Here is an 18,643-nt window from a genome sequence, read left to right on the forward strand (position 1 = left end):
GACATTCACCGATCAGCCATAACATTATGACCACCTTCCTAATACTGAGTAGGTCTTGTGCCTCCAAAACAGTTGTGACTCATCAGAGAATGGACATGGGTCTTCTGAGGGTGTCCTGTGGTATCTGGTAACACAATGCTCTTAGTGGTGGGGGGGTTCCTATGGGTTGAGGGGAGGGGCCTCTGTGGATCATCGCACAAGTACTTTGTTAGTTCGGGATCTAGTGAAGGCCAATTCAACGCCTTATACTGTTCATGTTTTTTGAGTTGTTCCTAAAGTGCTTTTGTGTGTGTGTGTGTCTGTGTCAGGCTGCATCCTATGGGGTGGGGGTGCCTGTTCTGGTCTGAGGTGGGTGCTACATGTCTGAGTAACATCCACATGAATAATTGCGAGGTCCAAACATTTCCCAGCAGAACAATGAATTATTCAAAAGATGATCAATATTATTCAGCTCTCCTGCCAGTGGTTTTAATGTTATGGCTGACCGGAGTACCACCGCTATATGTCTGATTTACACATAAAATATATTATTAACTAACGGAGGAATGCAAGTCCACAATTCACTGGTTTCTATCAATTCCTGAGGGAAATACGTGTCTCTCGATCTCTGCTTAATGTTTGCTGTTGGGAAGGTAGTATTGTGTTTTTTTTGCCCCTGTAACACAAAACACAAAAACAGACAACACCTGCATGTTAATTTATAGGAGTTCTTCACCTATAGAGACAGACTCAGCCTCGCTTCTACCTTTACTTTCACTCGTTATGCTAAGTTTAGCCAACCGTCTCTTGACTGTAGCCTCGCGTCAAATCTAACTTCCCATGAAATAAAAGAAGCGGCGGTTTCCCATCATTTCTGATACGGTGTTTTTTACTTAATTTAAAAATAGAAAAACAACAACCTCTCCCCAGTCACACATCTGCAGTGAGAAGTTTTTTTTTTTTTTTTTTTATCAGGTGTGGAAATCCATTCATCAAGTCTATTCATAGCTGGCGGCCCAGCAGGTTATGAGTGTCTCACTGGAGCATGCCGAGGTCCCGGTCTCATCTCCTCTTATCTAATTACACTCCCGTACTGGTCATACAATTCCACCCGAATGTTATTTCACAGTGACTGCTCTTGTCACACTGAACATTTTATATTGAAATGAGATGCGATGCCGTACACAAAACTAGGCAGCTTAAAATAGGATCTCTTTATTGAATCCATACACAGTAGTGTCAGTTTGTGTATTATGGTTTATGGCTAAGAAGCTAAGGCTTAGTTTCCATTTTCCATTTTTTTTTTCCATTTTGCAGTTGGGTACCAACCAAAATAAATAAATAACTAAATAAATAATGTTGATCCAAACTCATGTCCATGACTGGCCTCTAAATACTCAACACAGTCTGACAGTTGTCACATATTCTGTATGGCATACTGGACATTTAAGTGTGAGAAACATTTTACTAGCTGTTAACTACATTAATATATCACCACGGCTGATGTTGGATGAGGATGTCACACTTTCATTCTACTCAGGTTTTTGGGTTTTTGTTGAGATGTTGTCAGATATTTACAGCTGAAACAAGTCTGTGGGTGGACGAAAACATCCAGGGAGGTCAGACAGGATTATTTTGGCTTGGAGTTGCATGTTAGGTCCTAAGGCATTCTGAGTGGTAGGATGTAGAAGTCCAGTCCTTGTGCATCACAATGGCCTCACTTGAATGACGTTGACCTGCGAGGCGTCGCGGGCCCTGGAGGTCACGTCCAGGTGGTGGAATTCGTCGCCGGTGATGATGAAGACGATGGAGGAGGAGCTGAAGGTCACCCTCTTTTTGGGCCGGTGCCTGCTGCCGCACGCGCTGGACACGACGATCGGCCTGATGGGCCGCTCGACCCGAGCCAGGGGGCGTTCTTTGAGGCTGCGCTGCAGCCAGGAGTGACGTGAGCAGAGCAGCTGCAGCAAACAGCGCCGGAACTGTGAGAGATCGAGTAGGAGGAGAAGCAAAGGTAAGAGATGCGACGCTGGTATTTGACGGACACATTTCACCGTCAAGCGCATAAGATAACAGCCAGAAAACTAAGACCGGTGACAATCTCACTCCCACTCGCATCAAATTCTTTCTGTACATATTAAAAATGTGATTAACACTTGGAGGAAACCATATAATGCTATACATCCTGCACTTCACATTAAACTCTGTACCATTTTATGGAAAAAATGTTCCAGGAATACTTGATTTTCAGCTAAAACCACAAACTGAGGCAGCAAAAATGGAACAACTCATCTCTATAAATGAGTTGCTATTGATTCGTCCTATTTGTCCAGATTAAATTCTGGGTTCAGCCGTGGTCACTGGAGGGAGTAAAATCGAAGGGCCGCTCAGGAACTGGATGTTTAGATATCGCAAGTGAAACGTTTGATGCATTCTGGACGGCAGTCGAACCTCAGCCCAGCTTAAAAGAGCAAAAAAAAATGCCTGGCTTACGAACCTTTCTGCTCATGAACACGTAGATGAGGGGGTTGTAAGCTGTGCTGGACTTGGCAAAGAACGAGGGGATGATGGCCACGGTGGGAGAGACCATGCTCTTTCTCCCGAAGGCCTCCATCATGGACACGACGGCGTAGGGCGTCCAACACACCAGGAAGCAGGATATCATCAGGAGAAACATGACCGCCACCTTCTTCTCGTAACGCAGGATCTTGATGATCTGGACCGTCTGGAGGTCTTGGATGGAGCGCAGCTGCAAGAAACGGGAGAGAGGAGGATGGGGGGGGAGGTATCGACATGACGATTAAACTCATGACCCAGATAGCTGCTGGGTTGGGTCGAATTTTGTGGCATAAGTGGGACATCCCCAGGCCTTGAAACGCAAACCGATCAGGCAAAACTTTATTACCACCTGCCTAATATTGTGTTTGTCTGCCCTAGTGCCTCAAAAGCAGCTGTGACTCATCAGAAAATGGACATGGGCCTTCTGAGGGCGTCCTGTGGTGTCTGGAAACACAGTGTTGTTAGTGTTGTCCTCTATGGATCATCCCACAGATACTTTATCAGTTTGAGATCTAGTAAATTTGGAGGCCATGTCAACACCTTGTGCGTTTCTTCATATTTTTTTTTCGCCCAAGTGCTACATGTCTAAGTAACATCCCCATGAATGAATTCCAGGTCCAAACATTTCCCAGCAGATCACTGAATTGTCATAGGTTTAAATATTATTCACTTCTCCTGTCAGTGGTTTTAATGTTTTGGCCCGATCGCTGTATCGTGTGCATGGGAAGAAAATTAAATCAGAGTCTCTGAAAACGCTGCTACTCTGACCCGACTGTATTGCGTGATATTTTAATGAAAGTATTAAATAAACATTGTAACATGCATTGATCAAATTTGTCACGGCTTCTATTTGGAATTGAAATGATTACATAGTGTGATATTGCTTTGAACCATTAATAATAATAAATGAAACCCCAGCCATTAAGAACGTTTCTAATATTGTCCTAATCTTTATGGCTTTGGCTCCGGCCCCAGTTCTGTGTGATTAACCTTCTCCTGCGCTTTTGTGTGAGCAGAATGTGTGGTCCCAATTACATGCTTGGCACCTTATGCGGAGATGCCGCACAACCTGCTTAATTGCTGCCTTCATTAAGATTGTGACTGGATGGGAGCCCAGTTAACCTCTCCAATCAAATAAAATCTGTTCCTATAGACTTTAAGGGTGGCTCTAATTCAGAGTGAGCATCTTGTCTCTTTGATTGGTTAACTTGGTAATAATTAGTCATGCTATGTAGGAATTAGACCCGCTAAGATCTATCTCATTTTTTGAGACACTGGCTTGACTACCAGGAGGAATAGATCAGTGGCACATGTCACAGACTGAATAAAAATATGGACGACGTGTTGTCACTTCTTTGCATTGGTCAAACCGACACTATTTTCTTATGAGTTTGTAGCCAGAGTCCTACGCTCTGCTCCATCTTTACCAGTTACAAGGAAATGTTACATTATACACTGTACTTATTTATTTATTTACGGATCCTATGGAACCACTTCTTGGAGCGGTTGGCATAGAAACCAGCACTGATCATGTCACATCCTGTTTCTATAGCGTCAAATAACTAACTAAAACAAACCTTCTCCAAAGATTTTGACACTTGAATATACTTCAGTATTGTATTTACTACCTAAAATGACTAAAAAAATAAATATGTAAACGGGTACTTCCATGTTTTAATTTGGCCCAAGTCCCATCTGCTAACACTGAGGGGGTGGAGCTTATGACCTATACTGCAGCCAGACACCAGGGGGAGCTCTACTTGCTTTGATTTAATAAGGAACTGATTTTCTATTTGTTTTTCTAAAAAAAAAAGCGATAGTTACGAAATTTCATTAACCTCCTGAGACCCGAGTTTGCATTTGGTCTGCATTTTTATTATTGGGAAATTTGGTATCGGTAGGACCTAAGATATATAAAAACTAAGCATCATCTTTGAACAGTTAGTATTAGTTTCTGAAAACAACAATGTCCTCATATGTGGACACTGGGATTATTTAATTATTTATATTATAATGAAGTCACCAATATGTGACAAAATATAAAACTGTTTATTTTAATACCCAAACGTGGCTCAGCAAAGACAGAACAATGAAGTCCCAACGTCCTCAAACGAGTACTTGCTACTTAGCGATGCTGTAGCTAATTGCTATTTATAACATTTGTTAAATTTGTGTGTGATATCAAACTAAAAAACTAAAAACTAAAAAACAAGGTGTTTTGTGAATGAGCTGTAACTCTCGTAAAGTCTCATCTCACGATATCCATCTTAAATTCTCGCCGTATGAGACTTCGCTGTTTCCATTGCAATTTTGCGCTAAACTTTTTTATCGATACATTTGAAAAACCACCTCATTAGAGCGTAACAAGTGTTTTAGTGATATTTTAGGCATTTCTATTACCAGTTTTTGTATTGCGATATTTAGGTTCTAGGGATAATGGAAACGCAGCAACTGTGGATATGATATCCCTTCAGCTAATGCATTCATTAATAATGTGGCTATTTTCTAAGCTCCCTCGAGACCAAAAGCAGCAGCTGATTGAAAGCTTCTATTTTTATACATGAATTCATAAAAAGGCCTGTTTCTTTATTTGTGTTCTACTTCCTATGAACCAACAATCTATTTCTATGATAATGTTCTATTGCTCTCCAGGTGTTTCGCTTTGTACCATGAGATTTTCTGGTAAACCAGGCCAACTGCTCTTATATCGAACCCGAAATACTCTTTGAAGATTTCCCTGAACTGCTCTGACGTGTGATGAGGCATCTGAGGTGTTCTGGGAATTTTCTTTTTCATTTTTTGCATGGTTCCCGCATGGTTGTTTGAGGCTTTTGTGATGCAAACAGGCAGTGGGGGTCATTTATTTGAACTGATATGGTGTTTGGCTTATTTACACATTCACATTTCCTCTTAAAACAGCCATCTGCTCGGCGGCGCAAAGACAAAAAAACAATTCCCTAATTTCTGTCACACACAGAATAAGATCTCCGGGGTTCTTGCTAGACTCATTAACATGAATACAAATGCAGAGCTGTCATCCTCAAAGCCAGACGATTTGTCCTTTATCACAATCACTGACACTTTAAGGCTGAACTTCTAAGGCTCTGCAGAGGCACAAGAAAACAAAGAGCCGTCTGATGGCTTCCACAGAGCAGGACAAGCCCTGCAAAACAGAGGAACATTAGCCTGTAATGAGAGGAGTGAAAATCACGCTTGGCCAGCTAAGGTCAAGGAGTTTCTGTTCATTAAAATGAAAACTCACAAGAGTCTGTATCTGCACCGACTTTGGACGACAGCAAGAGCATCAAGAACATATCGTCCAACTTAAAGATGTAACTTTATGTGTGTCCACTGCTACAAAATGGCAGGTAGGACATTGGAAACCGTAGACATTCTGCTTTTTATTGATGGGAGACTGCTTGAGGAGAGAGCTGAGACTCAAATGCCAAAAGAAGTGCCCTTTCTAAATTAAATGCCAATTTTCATTGTGAGCTGAAATCAGTGTAAATGTTCTTCGGAAAGTCACTTAAACTCCTGAAACGGGATAAAAAAAGACAGGATTTGAAGTGGCACTCACCGTAAGGTCTATTAAATTGTCATTGGAAGATTAAGCAATAGACAGAGTGGAGGTTAGCTGGTCTATGTGGTAAGGCCTCTTTTAGCTGTGTGTGTGATGAACTGAAAGCAGTTGGTGCGTGTCTCTTATGTTTCGTGGTTGCATTGCTGTAGCTTAAAGTTGACGCCAGAGAGCTGAACGGATTTGCAGCTAAATCGACATTTGAAGATTAATGCTGCGTTCCCACTGGCGAGCAGAGAGCAACAAGCTACGATGCATGTGTAATTGAAAACCCTCCAACAGCAACTCTGCAACAATGTTGCATGTAATACCGACCGAATTGTTGATTTTGTGGCTTGTAGTGCGAATGCACCATGAGAAATGGACATTCACAAGTGTGAATTGATGTTTAAGAGGTAAAGGTGGCTGAATTTTTGTTTGAAGCCGTGTTAATGATCTGAAAACTGCTGCAAAAGACTTATACTGCAGATTGTAGAAGATATCTAGACAACGGAAAAGATAACACACCACACGCCTAAGACTACAGGCAGCTCAATTCAATAAATTAAAATGAATGAAATGGCCAATATTCAAGACTGAAAAGACCATAGAAACACTGACAGATCGCCAAGCTATAACTCCCACATGTTTATTTGTTCTTGTATCTACACATTTTTTTTAAATTTATTTTTGCATTTACGTAAAGGAAATATTCTTAAGAAAAAAAAAATAAAGTAAAAAAAGACTTAAACTGGCATGTAGGCCTATTGTTAATAAGGTATGAAACTGTCTCTTTTACATTAGATACAATACAGGGTATGCACGTGACATCACAGCGAGCGAAGTTGCCGTGGTTACGGCCACTGAGTGGCAAAAAGTGACAGTTGAACATGGAGATTAGCAGCATTAGTTTGAATTAATGGCTTTAACAGTGTCTAAATTGTAAAATTAAAATTAAAAAGGTTAAGTATTGTTGTGCGATTGGCTGAACCAACAGATTTGAAAATGCAGTCGGTGATATATTTTTACAGATATCTCCAGCTGCCAAAGAACAGAGAAGTAAATGTATCGCTGCATTAGAGGAAACAACTGGACATGGGCCAGGCACAGAAACCTGGTGCTGTGGTTCACATTTAGTGTCAGGTAATATTAATTTATGCTGTATTTTTATGATGAAGTCATAAGTCAAGTTACGTTCTGGAGGGCTGTCAGATAAGTTTGTGGATGTTGTTGTTTTGGCGTAGTTATGACCGACAGTAACTATTTCAGTTCCAACAATAAATAACAATGAAACAGTAAACAGAATATTTGTGATCACTCCTTGTCATCCTTTAAATCTTCTTTTATTTAGCTACATTCATCATAACTGAAGTGACCTAAAATTAACTTAAACTAACTGAAACTGGGGCTAATCCACTTTTACAAGTCCATACTAATTGAGTACAATTGTTCTTAATTTAATTCGATAACACATTTTTCCCGGTCTCCCTGTATTTACTGATATATTACAGCAAATACCACTCAAGGGGGCGTGGCCCCAGACGGCAGTGACATCATATCCTCTATGAGTTCTTTCTATTGACCAAGATTTTATTATCTTTTTCGTGTGTGTGACCACAATTAGTTTCATCTCTAATGTTTGCATATTGCCATAATTTTGTTGAGTAATTTAATTCACTGAACATCATTCCCAAACACATAATTTACCAAATATATATAATAACACAACAACAATAAGAGCACACAGCCTTACCATTTGTACCGTATAGAGGATGTTGCTGTAGCAGTAGATCATGATACCAACAGGCACAAAGAAACATGCCAGGAGGAAGAAGAGGATGAAGGAGGCATCGTTTGGGTCCTTGGACGCCCAGTCCAGGGAGCAGCCCAGCTGGTGGATCTCTAGAGTGTAGCGGTTCCACCCCAGCAGAGGAGCCCCGGTCCAGGCCAGCGAGTACATCCAGATGTGACCGATGGCCCGCCACGCCCAGGGGAAGTCCACCACCTGCGCGTGGACCACGCGGATGTAGCGCTCATAAGCCAGGGCTGCCAAAGTCATGATGGAAACGATGCCTGGCCACACAGACAGAGACGGAGAGACAGAGGAGCATGCTGAGTAACGCACAACTCACTGCAGAATCTGGGTCAGTGGCTCCTCAGTGTCGCTTTGGGCCGAGTTTTATTGTCAGTGTAAACACAATTCTTCACATTTAAACACTTTCTTGCAAATCCTTGAAAACTCGGAGACTCTTCACTCCCCCGCACGCACCTCTAAGACCTGAATTGTATAGTCGACTTTATGCACACTTGCAAGGTGAAATGGTTTGCTTCTGACAACACATAGCTGCAGCTTTAATGTTCACCTTGTACATCAGTTTATTCCCACTTTTATATAACGTGCAAGTCAAACAATACATTTAGTAAGCCACAGTCAATGCACGGTCTCTGGAATTGATTCTGTCGTTTTTAGTCAATACACATCACACACACTCTAGTAACATATAAATCTAGTCAATTACATACTCCAGTACCCATCTGAAGTCTGTCTGTAATTCATTTATGTCCTGATTCATAGGATAGCACAGGAACAGTATCAACAAATCGGTACATGGAGGAGGGGCGGTTGTGTTGGATTATCATCAAAGTCTGGCCACAGCCTCCCGGATAAGGTTTCAGGAGCAAGGACAACAATTGACCGAGCCGCCTGGGGCTTATTGCTGTTGTCCCCCGTGGACAACCTCCACCGAGTAATGCATACGATAAGGCACCTAGTTGACAGCATAATAGGAGGAGGGGACACCATACGGTACCTTATACTTTAATTTTCACAATATGCTCACTGTCAGCAGAAATTTCGCCCCCAGTTGTGCGACGGCCACTTGCATGACCTTGAGCACCCGCGTGTAAAATTGTCCCAAAGTAGACGTGAAGATTTTAAGCTGCAGCGCATGATAAATGACGACAAGGACGGCGGGGGTGGGAGTAAATTCACCGTAGCTCAAGTTTTCGATTATCTGCCAGGTTTGTCCAGCTCATCTGAGACGGCGGGCCGAAGCAGCAGGACACCACGGCCGCCCCGCTCAATGTCATCCCACCGATGAAAGAGGACCCGACGCCATCCTCCGCTCAACACAACACAAACCGTGACGGAAACACCAACTTTGCGAGATTTGATTTGATTCGGGATTCTCGTGTGACACATCTGCAATGCAAACCAACTCCCCCCTCACCCAAAAAAAAAGTCATCGCTGCTGTGTGGCACACTGAGAGAGGGGCAGGGCAAACCTGCTCTTAAGATAATGTGCAAATAAGACAATGTCAGTTAAAGGACAGTGAGAGGAAGAGGGCGACTGTCCGGTGCCACTCTGTGTGGAGTTTGCAGATGGGGAGCGAGAAAACCTTGCAGGCTTGCATTAATGAGCTCATTATCACACCACAGCGGCCATCCCCAGTCTTATAATACCTACACTGGTGGGAGTGTTCATTCACACTTTGCAGCTGAATACACCTAATGCTGGTAATGCATGGGGAGTCATACAGTTACAGTAAGACAAAGGAGAAATGGAAGTGGGGGGAGGGGGGGGGGGGTTCCTCAGCATTTAGCAATGACCTGCAGAATATTTCCACTTAAACAACCCATCCTGTGCTGTGTGATACAAATAATAACAATAAACAGTCTAAATCCCCTGTGGGTCATTAGGTTTAACACAAACTGCTGTGATCCACTGTAGATTTTAAGTGGGCACACAAACTAAAATTGCCACCATTTCAAAACATATATATATATATAATTACCCGCCATTATATATTTTATACACTTCCATTTTTATAAGTATTAGTCACCCTCTACCTACATGAAGACTAATTTTGTCATATCTGCCTATTAACGTCCTTTTTCCACGTTTGCCTACGGTGACAAATTAAAGACTAACTATTAAATAAATTTGAACAATTTCAAAAAACAATAATAAATGTTTCTGGTGCTGATAAACGTGAGTTATACATGCGACTATTACTATTTTTTATTTTTCTTACCAAATAAGCTGTTGCTGAAGCCGTCCCAGATGCACGTCGCCTTGCTCCATATCCATCCGCCTTTGACGCACGAAACAAAGGTAAAGTTTATCCCGATGACAGAAACCAGCAGGTCGCTCAAACTTATGTTGACCAGGAGCAAATTGGTGGGCGTCCGGAGTCTCTTGAATTTACAGTAGAGTATTATGACTACGACGTTATTGCAAAAGCCGAACACTCCAATAGTCCCCACGGTGAAAGCGAGAAGTTTGTAGGTTCCCACCGTGAAGACATAATGTTCTGAAGTTCTCTCGGTTCTGGTGTCGTTGTTGGGATTCATGGCGCGGGGACAAACTTGGTTCCCAGCATTGTGCTGCGCGCGCGTCCTGGGCACGAGAGACTGTGTGTGAGGACTGACTCCACCACGGCTCTCTCCGGCACGAGCTCCCCTCCCGCGCGCCGCTAATTCAAACCAACCGGAGACCTGCAGCTGAAACTGGGTCAACGTAGCATCACCGAGTTTCTGTATGGGAGTATGGAAGTGTGTCTGTGTCACCTGAGTTTGAATATTTACGGTAAATTTTAAAAACCACCAAAATTGGTCATGTAAAAAAAATAAATAAATCAAATAAATAATAATAATGATAAGAATTCAGTGTAAAAAAAACAATCAACATATCAAAAAAATCAGTAGTATGAGTATAAAAAAAATCATCAAAAAATCTGTGTAAAAATATTCAACATCTCAAAAAAATCAGGACAAAAATAATTCAACATCTCAAAAAAATCAGTGTAAAAAAATCAACATCTGAAATTATTTAGTATAAAAAACATCAGTGTAAAACATTTTTGGAAACTGAATTTTTTGAGATTTTATTTTATTATTTTTTTTTTTAGATTTGCATAAATTCAAAGTCTGATTTTAATGCTGAAAAAAATCATAAAACTCATTCAAACTCAGATGCACAGAAATACCTCCATAGTTAAGGTTCTTCTTTCAAAGCAAAATAGTTTTTTTAAAAAAACACATATTTTAAGATGAACGTGGCTGTTTATAAATCACTATAGTTCATTTGGAAAAAAATGTCCCACTGATCTTGGAATTTGAGCGAGACTGCTGTTGATGATCATTTTAGACAGCGCAAAGTAGCTTTTATGTCTATATTTGACCTTTTTTTTTTTTTTTAACTAATATTTATCATTGCAGATATACTGTTTTTAAAGTTTTAAAAGGCTTAGGTTGACTGATCAGGCATAACATTATAACCACCTTCCTAATATTGTGTAGGTCTCTCTTGTGCCTCCAAAACAGCTGTGACTCAGAACGGACATGGACCTGAACACAGGGCTCAGTTTTAGGTCTGTTTCTCTTTAGTCTGCACATGCTCCCGTTGGGAAAAAGACACAACATCTCCTTTCATTGCCACGCCGATGACACACAGATCTACCTCCCCCTCAATTCTCAAAGTCAGACTGACATCACCCGACAAAAACAGAGTTCTTACTCTTTAGCCCCAAATATCATACCACTGCCACCACCCAGAACGTCAACCACCTCTTCTCCACATTTAAATTTAAAATCCTTTGCCAGGTTTAGTTTCCTTCAGCTCAGAACTATATCAAAAATCAGGCACTTCCTATCGCCCTCCAACCTAGAAAAAGTTATATCCTCCAGACTGGACTTTTGCATTCCCTCTACTCAGGTATTACCCGGACCAGCTAGTTCAAAACACAGCCACCTGGTTATTAACAAGGTCAAAGAAGCAAGACCACATCACTCCCATTCTTGCATCATTACAGTGGCTTCCTGTTCATATTAGGATACCCCTCAAAATTCTTCAGATTGTTTGTAAATCCCTCCATGGCCTCACCCCTTCATATATCTGAGCTTCTCACCCCTTACACCACCACCAGAACCCTCAAATCCTCAGACTGTGGTATGTAAAAAACTTGGGGGACTGGGCCTTTTCTTGTAAAGCATCTCGGCTCATCCTGCCAGAAGCTATTAAAAACTCTGACTCTGTTGAGGCTTTTAAGAAGCACCTTAAGACCCATCGTTACTCCTTGGCTTCGTTACTCCGTGACTTTTAATGGTATTTCATCTGTTTTTTTATGTATTCATTTATTCGATATATTGATGTTTGCCGTCAAATGTGTGGGGGGGGGGGTGTCATCCCACAGATACTTGATCAGTTTGGGCTCTAGTGAATTTAGAGGCCAGGCTGTGCTGTTTTTATGAGTTTTTTGTTCCTAAAGTGTTTTTGTGTGTGTGTCTGTGTTGGTCTGCATCCTGCTGTGGATGGCTGCTGCCCTCAAGGAGTGTCATTGCTTTGGGGTGGTTTGTGCTTTGTCTGGTCTGGGTGTCTGTGAACGTTCTCAGTCATCCAGGTCATGGTGCTACATGTCTAAGTAACATCTACGTGAATGAACGCCAGGTCCAAAAGTTTCCCAGCAGAACAGAAAGTTGTCACAGTTATGTATTTACTCTCCTGTCAGTGGTCATAATGTTATGCCTGATCGCTTCAGCCTTAAGTAAAAAAATAAATCAATATATATATAAAAAATGTCTAATCAACCAAAGATTTTGCGACCCCCCTGCAGTACCTCCACAGACCCCCTATGTCTTAGATTAACTGCATATTTTTGTGTCTGTTCTTTTTGTTTCATTTTTTATTTTTTTAAATGCTGCATTTTCCGTGACATTTCGAAGCGCTCTTCCTTCACTGGTCATCTCCTGTTTCTCACAGAACAAATGTCACTGCGTTTAAATGCTGTACTGTGTTTCCTTTTTGTATTTTTTTTTTGCCTGGCCTCATTTCTCCGTGCCTACAGGTTGATTCAAAAGAGCCGATCGCTCTATAACACGAGGGATGGGGGCACACACTGGGGCTGTGCACACAGACTCTGTGAACGCATTAATTATGCTGCAGTTCACCCACTGACTCAGCCGTGCGCTGATCATTCATAGTTTGAAGGTTTTTCATTCAAGGTATAGAACACTGTCCTCTGTGCAAACAATTGCAGTATTCTGACAAACAGAAAGAGAGTATTTGGTTTATTACACTAAAGCAAATGTGAATATGTTGCCACACCTCTCATCTGTTTTCATGATTAACCCCTTTTTGAAAGGCTGGTGCAAGGAGGACAGCACTGCAGTGCTGCTACGCTAGGCAACAGTGATCAGCAGATGTGTTGTTTAGACTATCAACACTTTAAAACAAACTTTATTAAGAACAGACTCTTCAAGTAGGTTTTATGGATTCTTCAATCCTTTATGTTCCCTTAAAGTAATTCTCTAGAAGTGCTCAGAAACAGACGATTTCCTCTTACGCCTTTTATCCGGTCAGAACTTCTGTAATTAGGTCAAGCTTCCACTCAAAGCATTTCCCACAGTCCCTCTCCTCTATCGCTTTCCCCTAATTGTTTATCTCTTTGTCACTTCAATCAGAGGTAATGAGACAGTGTTTTATTGGGAGGAGTCTCATTAAAGGAAATTTCTGAGCACACGGGCCGTCACTCTTCAGCAACGCATGACCATCCACTGCGGCGTCCCTCCCCTGAGACGCGATTATGAATCAGTTCTTTATTTGTTTTTTTTTTTAAAGTAGCTCTTCACTGTCACCAGCATCAGCACTTCAGACACTTCTCACACATCACTCGCTCATCTATCAATACCAGCATGCGCTTCCAGATAATCTCCTGTCACACAGCGGCGGTTCTCTGAGTAAATACCCTTCCCACAGCTTCAGAGAAGTGGTGACGTTCAGACTCAGTCACTCCATCGTTACGACCGTTTTTTTATGCACGACCGCACCGCTGCCGGCTTAAAGCGATTAATTAGTTGACTTTTTCGTTTGGTGCATCCCGGTGGAAAGATAATTAAAGTAGTAAATGTTTATTTGTTGTCATAAATTAAAAGCAGAACTGTTATCTGGTTTGGATAAACAACTAGAACTAGGCAGGGCCAGGGAGTGAATCATCTCTTACCCGTCAGAGACAGCCTTTTATAACACAGGCAGGAAAATAAGATAATTTCACGTCTTGCAAAGAAAGAAAGTTTAAAGACAAAAAAGCCAATCAGATCATGTTTGTTTGCTAAACATTAAGAATTAGTCAGCAAGTGTTCATCTTAGCTTAGAGAGTGGAACCAGAAGAGAGATGATTGTGTGTCAAGAATGCAAGGTTGTTAGTGACAAAGTGAGCCAGAGCAGACTGGTTTTCAGTGGCCTTGCTAACTCGTTAAAAACATAATAGCGCAAACGTCCTTATAAAACATCTGTAACAAAGCCAAAACCTTAATAACCTCCCAGTATTTCCTGAATAACTGAAATCATTTCGCTCAAAAGAGGTGGAATTTCAGTTTTTATAAAGTGCTGCTATCGCTTTTCAACCCCACCAAATGAATGATTGCAATGGTCTGTGTTCAAGTGGTGGCATTGGTCGAGAGTGAGCATTTAGGAGCCAAGGAAGCTGAATAAGATAATAGAGCTAAGGACTAGCAATTAGAGAAGGAGCTCAAACTGTAGGGTAGGGCTGGGCGGTATGACCAAAAACGTATATTACGGTATATTTTTAAATTCTGACAGTATCACTTTATTTTATTTTTTTCATGCATAATCACATTTTCACAACATTTTCTACAGGCTGAGAGAGGAATTTATGCAGCAGATTGACTAAAGATGGACTATTTTACAGTGATGATGAGTAAATATTGTAGAATAATCCCACACTATTAGTAAAACAGATTAGCATGGTCCCGTGTTACTGCTGCCTGCTGATGTGGAAATCCAGGGACATTTACAGCTCGGAGATTAAAAAATAAAAAATTAAATGTTATCAAGATGAAATGAAGAAATATGGGCGATTACGTTTCATTTATTTTCACATATTTAAACATATTTAAACTGCTATGTCCGTAATGTCAATCACAGCTTAAACCGGCTACCGTAATAATTGTAGTGTGTGAGCAACATTGTTTTTGTCTCATTCATTGAAAGCCAAAATTGGGGACATTTCCATGGACAGCTTTAGACAGGACATCCAAAACAGGGACTGTCCCCAGAAATTGGAGTCGTCTGGTCACTCTAAAAAAGTCTTCTCATTCTGCCGCTTCATTTTTTGGATTTTTCCATCTTCAACACGCCTCACAGTGACGCAGTCCCATCATGCGTGTTTAGAAGCGCTACAGTGAAAACGGTATGTGGTGTACCGCCCAGCCCTACTGTAGGGTCACTGGTTCGAATCATCTCTACGCCCACAGGGGTAAGTGGTCTAGAGCAAGGCTCAGTTGACTTTTCAAGTTTAAGACTGTGGAAATAAGTGATTAGAAAGATGTTTGCCTGCCCAAAAGATTCTCTCCTTTAATACTGGGCCAAATTACGCTCATGTTGTTGATGCACTATTGTATATTGTGCAAAATGAGATATAGTGCACTGAAAAATAACTGTATCTTTATGAGAAACTGCAATTTACTTGGATCTTCTTTTAAATACGCCAACATCCTGTGAATAGGCACAATTTAACCAGGATGATAAAGGGATTTGATTCTCACCACTGACTACACTTCAAAGTACGGCTACACAGGGTCTAATGGAAGATGCAGGGCTTTGCCTCTCTGCGCCTCTTATTTTTCTCAACAAATGATCAAAATGATGACCCAGCCAAGGCTTCCCGACCGTGACGACCCAGATGAGCCACTTCAAAAGTCCTTGACCGATTCCATTTTCGTGACTCCAGAGATGTCACATCTGAAGTGGCTCTGTAGGAGCTTCCTGACATACATTCAGACTACGATCACCGCTGCGGCAGCTGCCGCCTGCTCCTGTGTTTAAATGCATCTGCCCAAAACCATTTTCTTTTAAGTGGATGGGTCAAATTCATCTCTGCACTCTGGGGGATTAACAGAGGAGGGAACGTGAAGTTGGAAGGTGGTGCAGCTGTCATGTGCTGCTGCATATATTGCGTGCGCCATTAAAATTTCCTTTTAGCCTTTCACATCTGTTTGCGTCTTTTTTTAGCAGCGAAAATAACTGTGCACTTTCAGGCCTCGTGTCCAATTTAAAGTGTAAGAAGACGTTTCTCTCTGAACAGCAGCTGTGACGGAGACGTTTATCGTTACACATCTTCTCTCGTTCATGTCACTTCCACGTGTCTTCAAGAATTTGCTGAAGGGGCCGTGCTGTCAGCCCGTACAAAAACATGTCACCGTCTGAGTCCTGAAGCTTCTTTGTCTTTGACGTATCAAGGATGAAGCCAAGGTTATTCCTGGGTAAGAAACTGTGTTACAGAGATGTAAACAAAATCTCAAAAACAATTTATGTGGATGTTACGCCAACCAACGAACAAAACCGTCTCTAATTTCCAAATTCCAATGAAGTCACACACACTGGCAAACAAAATGATCTGCAGCTGTGCATGGGCAGACTGTGGTGGCTGCGGATTCTCCTCCAAACTAGTTTAATCTCTTTGTTTTAATGTTTAACAAGACCGCACGTCAGAATCCATGTGCCGCTACACGAGCAGCCCGAATTAAACTCTAATCACGGTGAGTCACGGATTGGTGGCCCAATTCTGCCCCCGCAAAAGGCAACTTCATAAAAGCGGGCGAACGTGTCAAGCTGAATTCAAGTACTAATCTTTTAAAGGGATTCAGAGGAGCGGGCTTCTTGATTAAGATGCTAACCTTTGTGCCGCATTTTACTGAGTTATGAATAATTCATTACCGTAAACCATATCTCATTCTCTGCAGTAAACAGGCGAGCAATACAGTAGGTGTGTGTGTACGTGTGTTTGTGTGTGTGTGTGAATAAGCGTTGCATCAGGGGTAAAGTTTCAGAAATGAAAGTAAAAACGGTGTTAACATGCCTTTGTGAGAGACAGATGCTTATTATCGACTGTGAGGTCTACAATTCTCAAAGCTGCAGAGGAGCGGTGGAGTATTCTTGGATGCCTGGTTTCCACTTTCCACCCCTGGAGGTTTGTTGCCTCACTGGAGGCATGGATCCAAAAAGGTTTTGTTGCTAGACTGGTGTCTGGTCAGCGACACTGAGGGCGGACAGAAGGATGCCGTTGTCATTTCTGAAACGTATGATGACTACAGCCGGACTGTGGTAATGCAATAGCCATCCACTAATTTCTGCCTTCTTTTCTTTTAGCTAATTGCTTTTGTTGTCTGAGTCCAAAACTCAAAATTAGCATCTAGCCAGTGAACGTAATGGAGCATCAAATTAAGAGGAGGAAAATTGCCTTTGTGTCTGAAGTGTCCCAAAACAAAACCTAAATGTAGACTTACATTATTTGTTGAAGTCTGTTGTATCTATAAAAGGCCAAAGCTGCAAATACGTTAGCGACCAGACGTGGGTAGTATCCATTTACTGTATATACTATGGACAAACCCATCATGATATCACCCATTGGTAAAAATAAATAAAAAAATAAATAAGAAAAAGAAAATGAAGCCCGAAGTGGGCCTTGTTGTATGTTCCACTGCCCACAGTCTGCAGTTGGCCTGGAACCACTTTGCGAATATCTGCCGAGCCAAGTGGAATTAATACAGTCATGGACAGAAGAATAACAGCCACATAGTCATAAATGTCACATGGGTGACAGTTACAACAAAGCGTCTCTGATTGGTTGTCCGACCATCCAATTGGTCTAAACCATAGACCATAAAGACCATGAACAATAGTATAAAGATGGAAGGCAGAACTAGCTTAATGTTATATGTTTTCAATGGCCTTGTAAGACATTTGTGTTTCATAACTGGAATGGATTTAACTTGTTTTCGTTTTCCCCTCTGCACACTCCTGACCTACATCTTCGTTCACAGACTTAGTTTGAAGCTGTAATGTCTGCGCATCAGCACTTGCTTTTTTTGTGCATGTCATTCTCTTCCGCTGATCTCTCCTTTGAGCACAGCTTCTCCTCCCCTTTCATCTCTGAAGTTTTTCGCACCTTTATCTCTGTGTGTGTCTGAGGGTTTTAAGTCAATAGAGGACGAGGTTCCACATCTCCTCCTGAACAAATGCGTGCGCTGACAGCCTCTTTTGTACCGGTGCCGAAAATGTCTCAGATGTTGTTTTATCTTTGCTATTAGTTGTTACTGCTGATGCGGTCTGCACACGCTGTGCCTGTGGACATTAAAAGCACTCAGCAAACAGTCACACAGCGGAACCTGTCGTTGTCTATTTTAAAGCGTCCTCTCCATGTACCAGCACTCACATGTCAGTCAGCTGTCTCTGTCTGCATCTCCCATGAATAAGAATGACTTTGTTTATCTCCGACTAACTTTTCTGCAGCGCGTTGCCAACAGTGTCTTCGAATCCCACTTTGAAACATGCACTGCAAGCAGCCCAGAGTGTCATCTTAGACGTCCTTCTCTGTCGCGGTGAGCGTTGCTGATTCACGAGCAACCGGTGGTTCTCCTCGTCAGTTTAATTAGAGTGACGTTCAGAGCACATGCAGCTCTGTGAACATTGTTATAACGAGCGTCTCCTCCATGTTTGATTTACAGAAAAAAAAAAAAAAAAAAAGCGTTAG

The 18,643-nt window shown here is 41.7% G+C and overlaps 1 protein-coding gene across 1 annotated transcript; it reads right to left on the reverse strand.

The window, feature by feature from the left end:
- Nucleotides 1–1,170: 1,170 nt before the first annotated feature.
- On the reverse strand, nucleotides 1,171–10,624 carry opn3 (opsin 3). The gene is made up of 4 exons (XM_047603842.1): nucleotides 10,127–10,624; nucleotides 7,845–8,164; nucleotides 2,474–2,725; nucleotides 1,171–1,958 (listed from the first exon to the last, which is right to left on the reverse strand). Exons 1-4 carry the CDS (start codon nucleotides 10,443–10,445, stop codon nucleotides 1,686–1,688), a joined length of 1,164 nt encoding a protein of 387 aa, XP_047459798.1. The 5' UTR covers nucleotides 10,446–10,624; the 3' UTR covers nucleotides 1,171–1,685.
- Between the last annotated feature and the right edge of the window lie 8,019 nt (nucleotides 10,625–18,643).

This window comes from Mugil cephalus, chromosome 13, assembly GCF_022458985.1.
Source record: "Mugil cephalus isolate CIBA_MC_2020 chromosome 13, CIBA_Mcephalus_1.1, whole genome shotgun sequence".
Classification (NCBI taxonomy): Eukaryota; Metazoa; Chordata; class Actinopteri; order Mugiliformes; family Mugilidae; genus Mugil; species Mugil cephalus.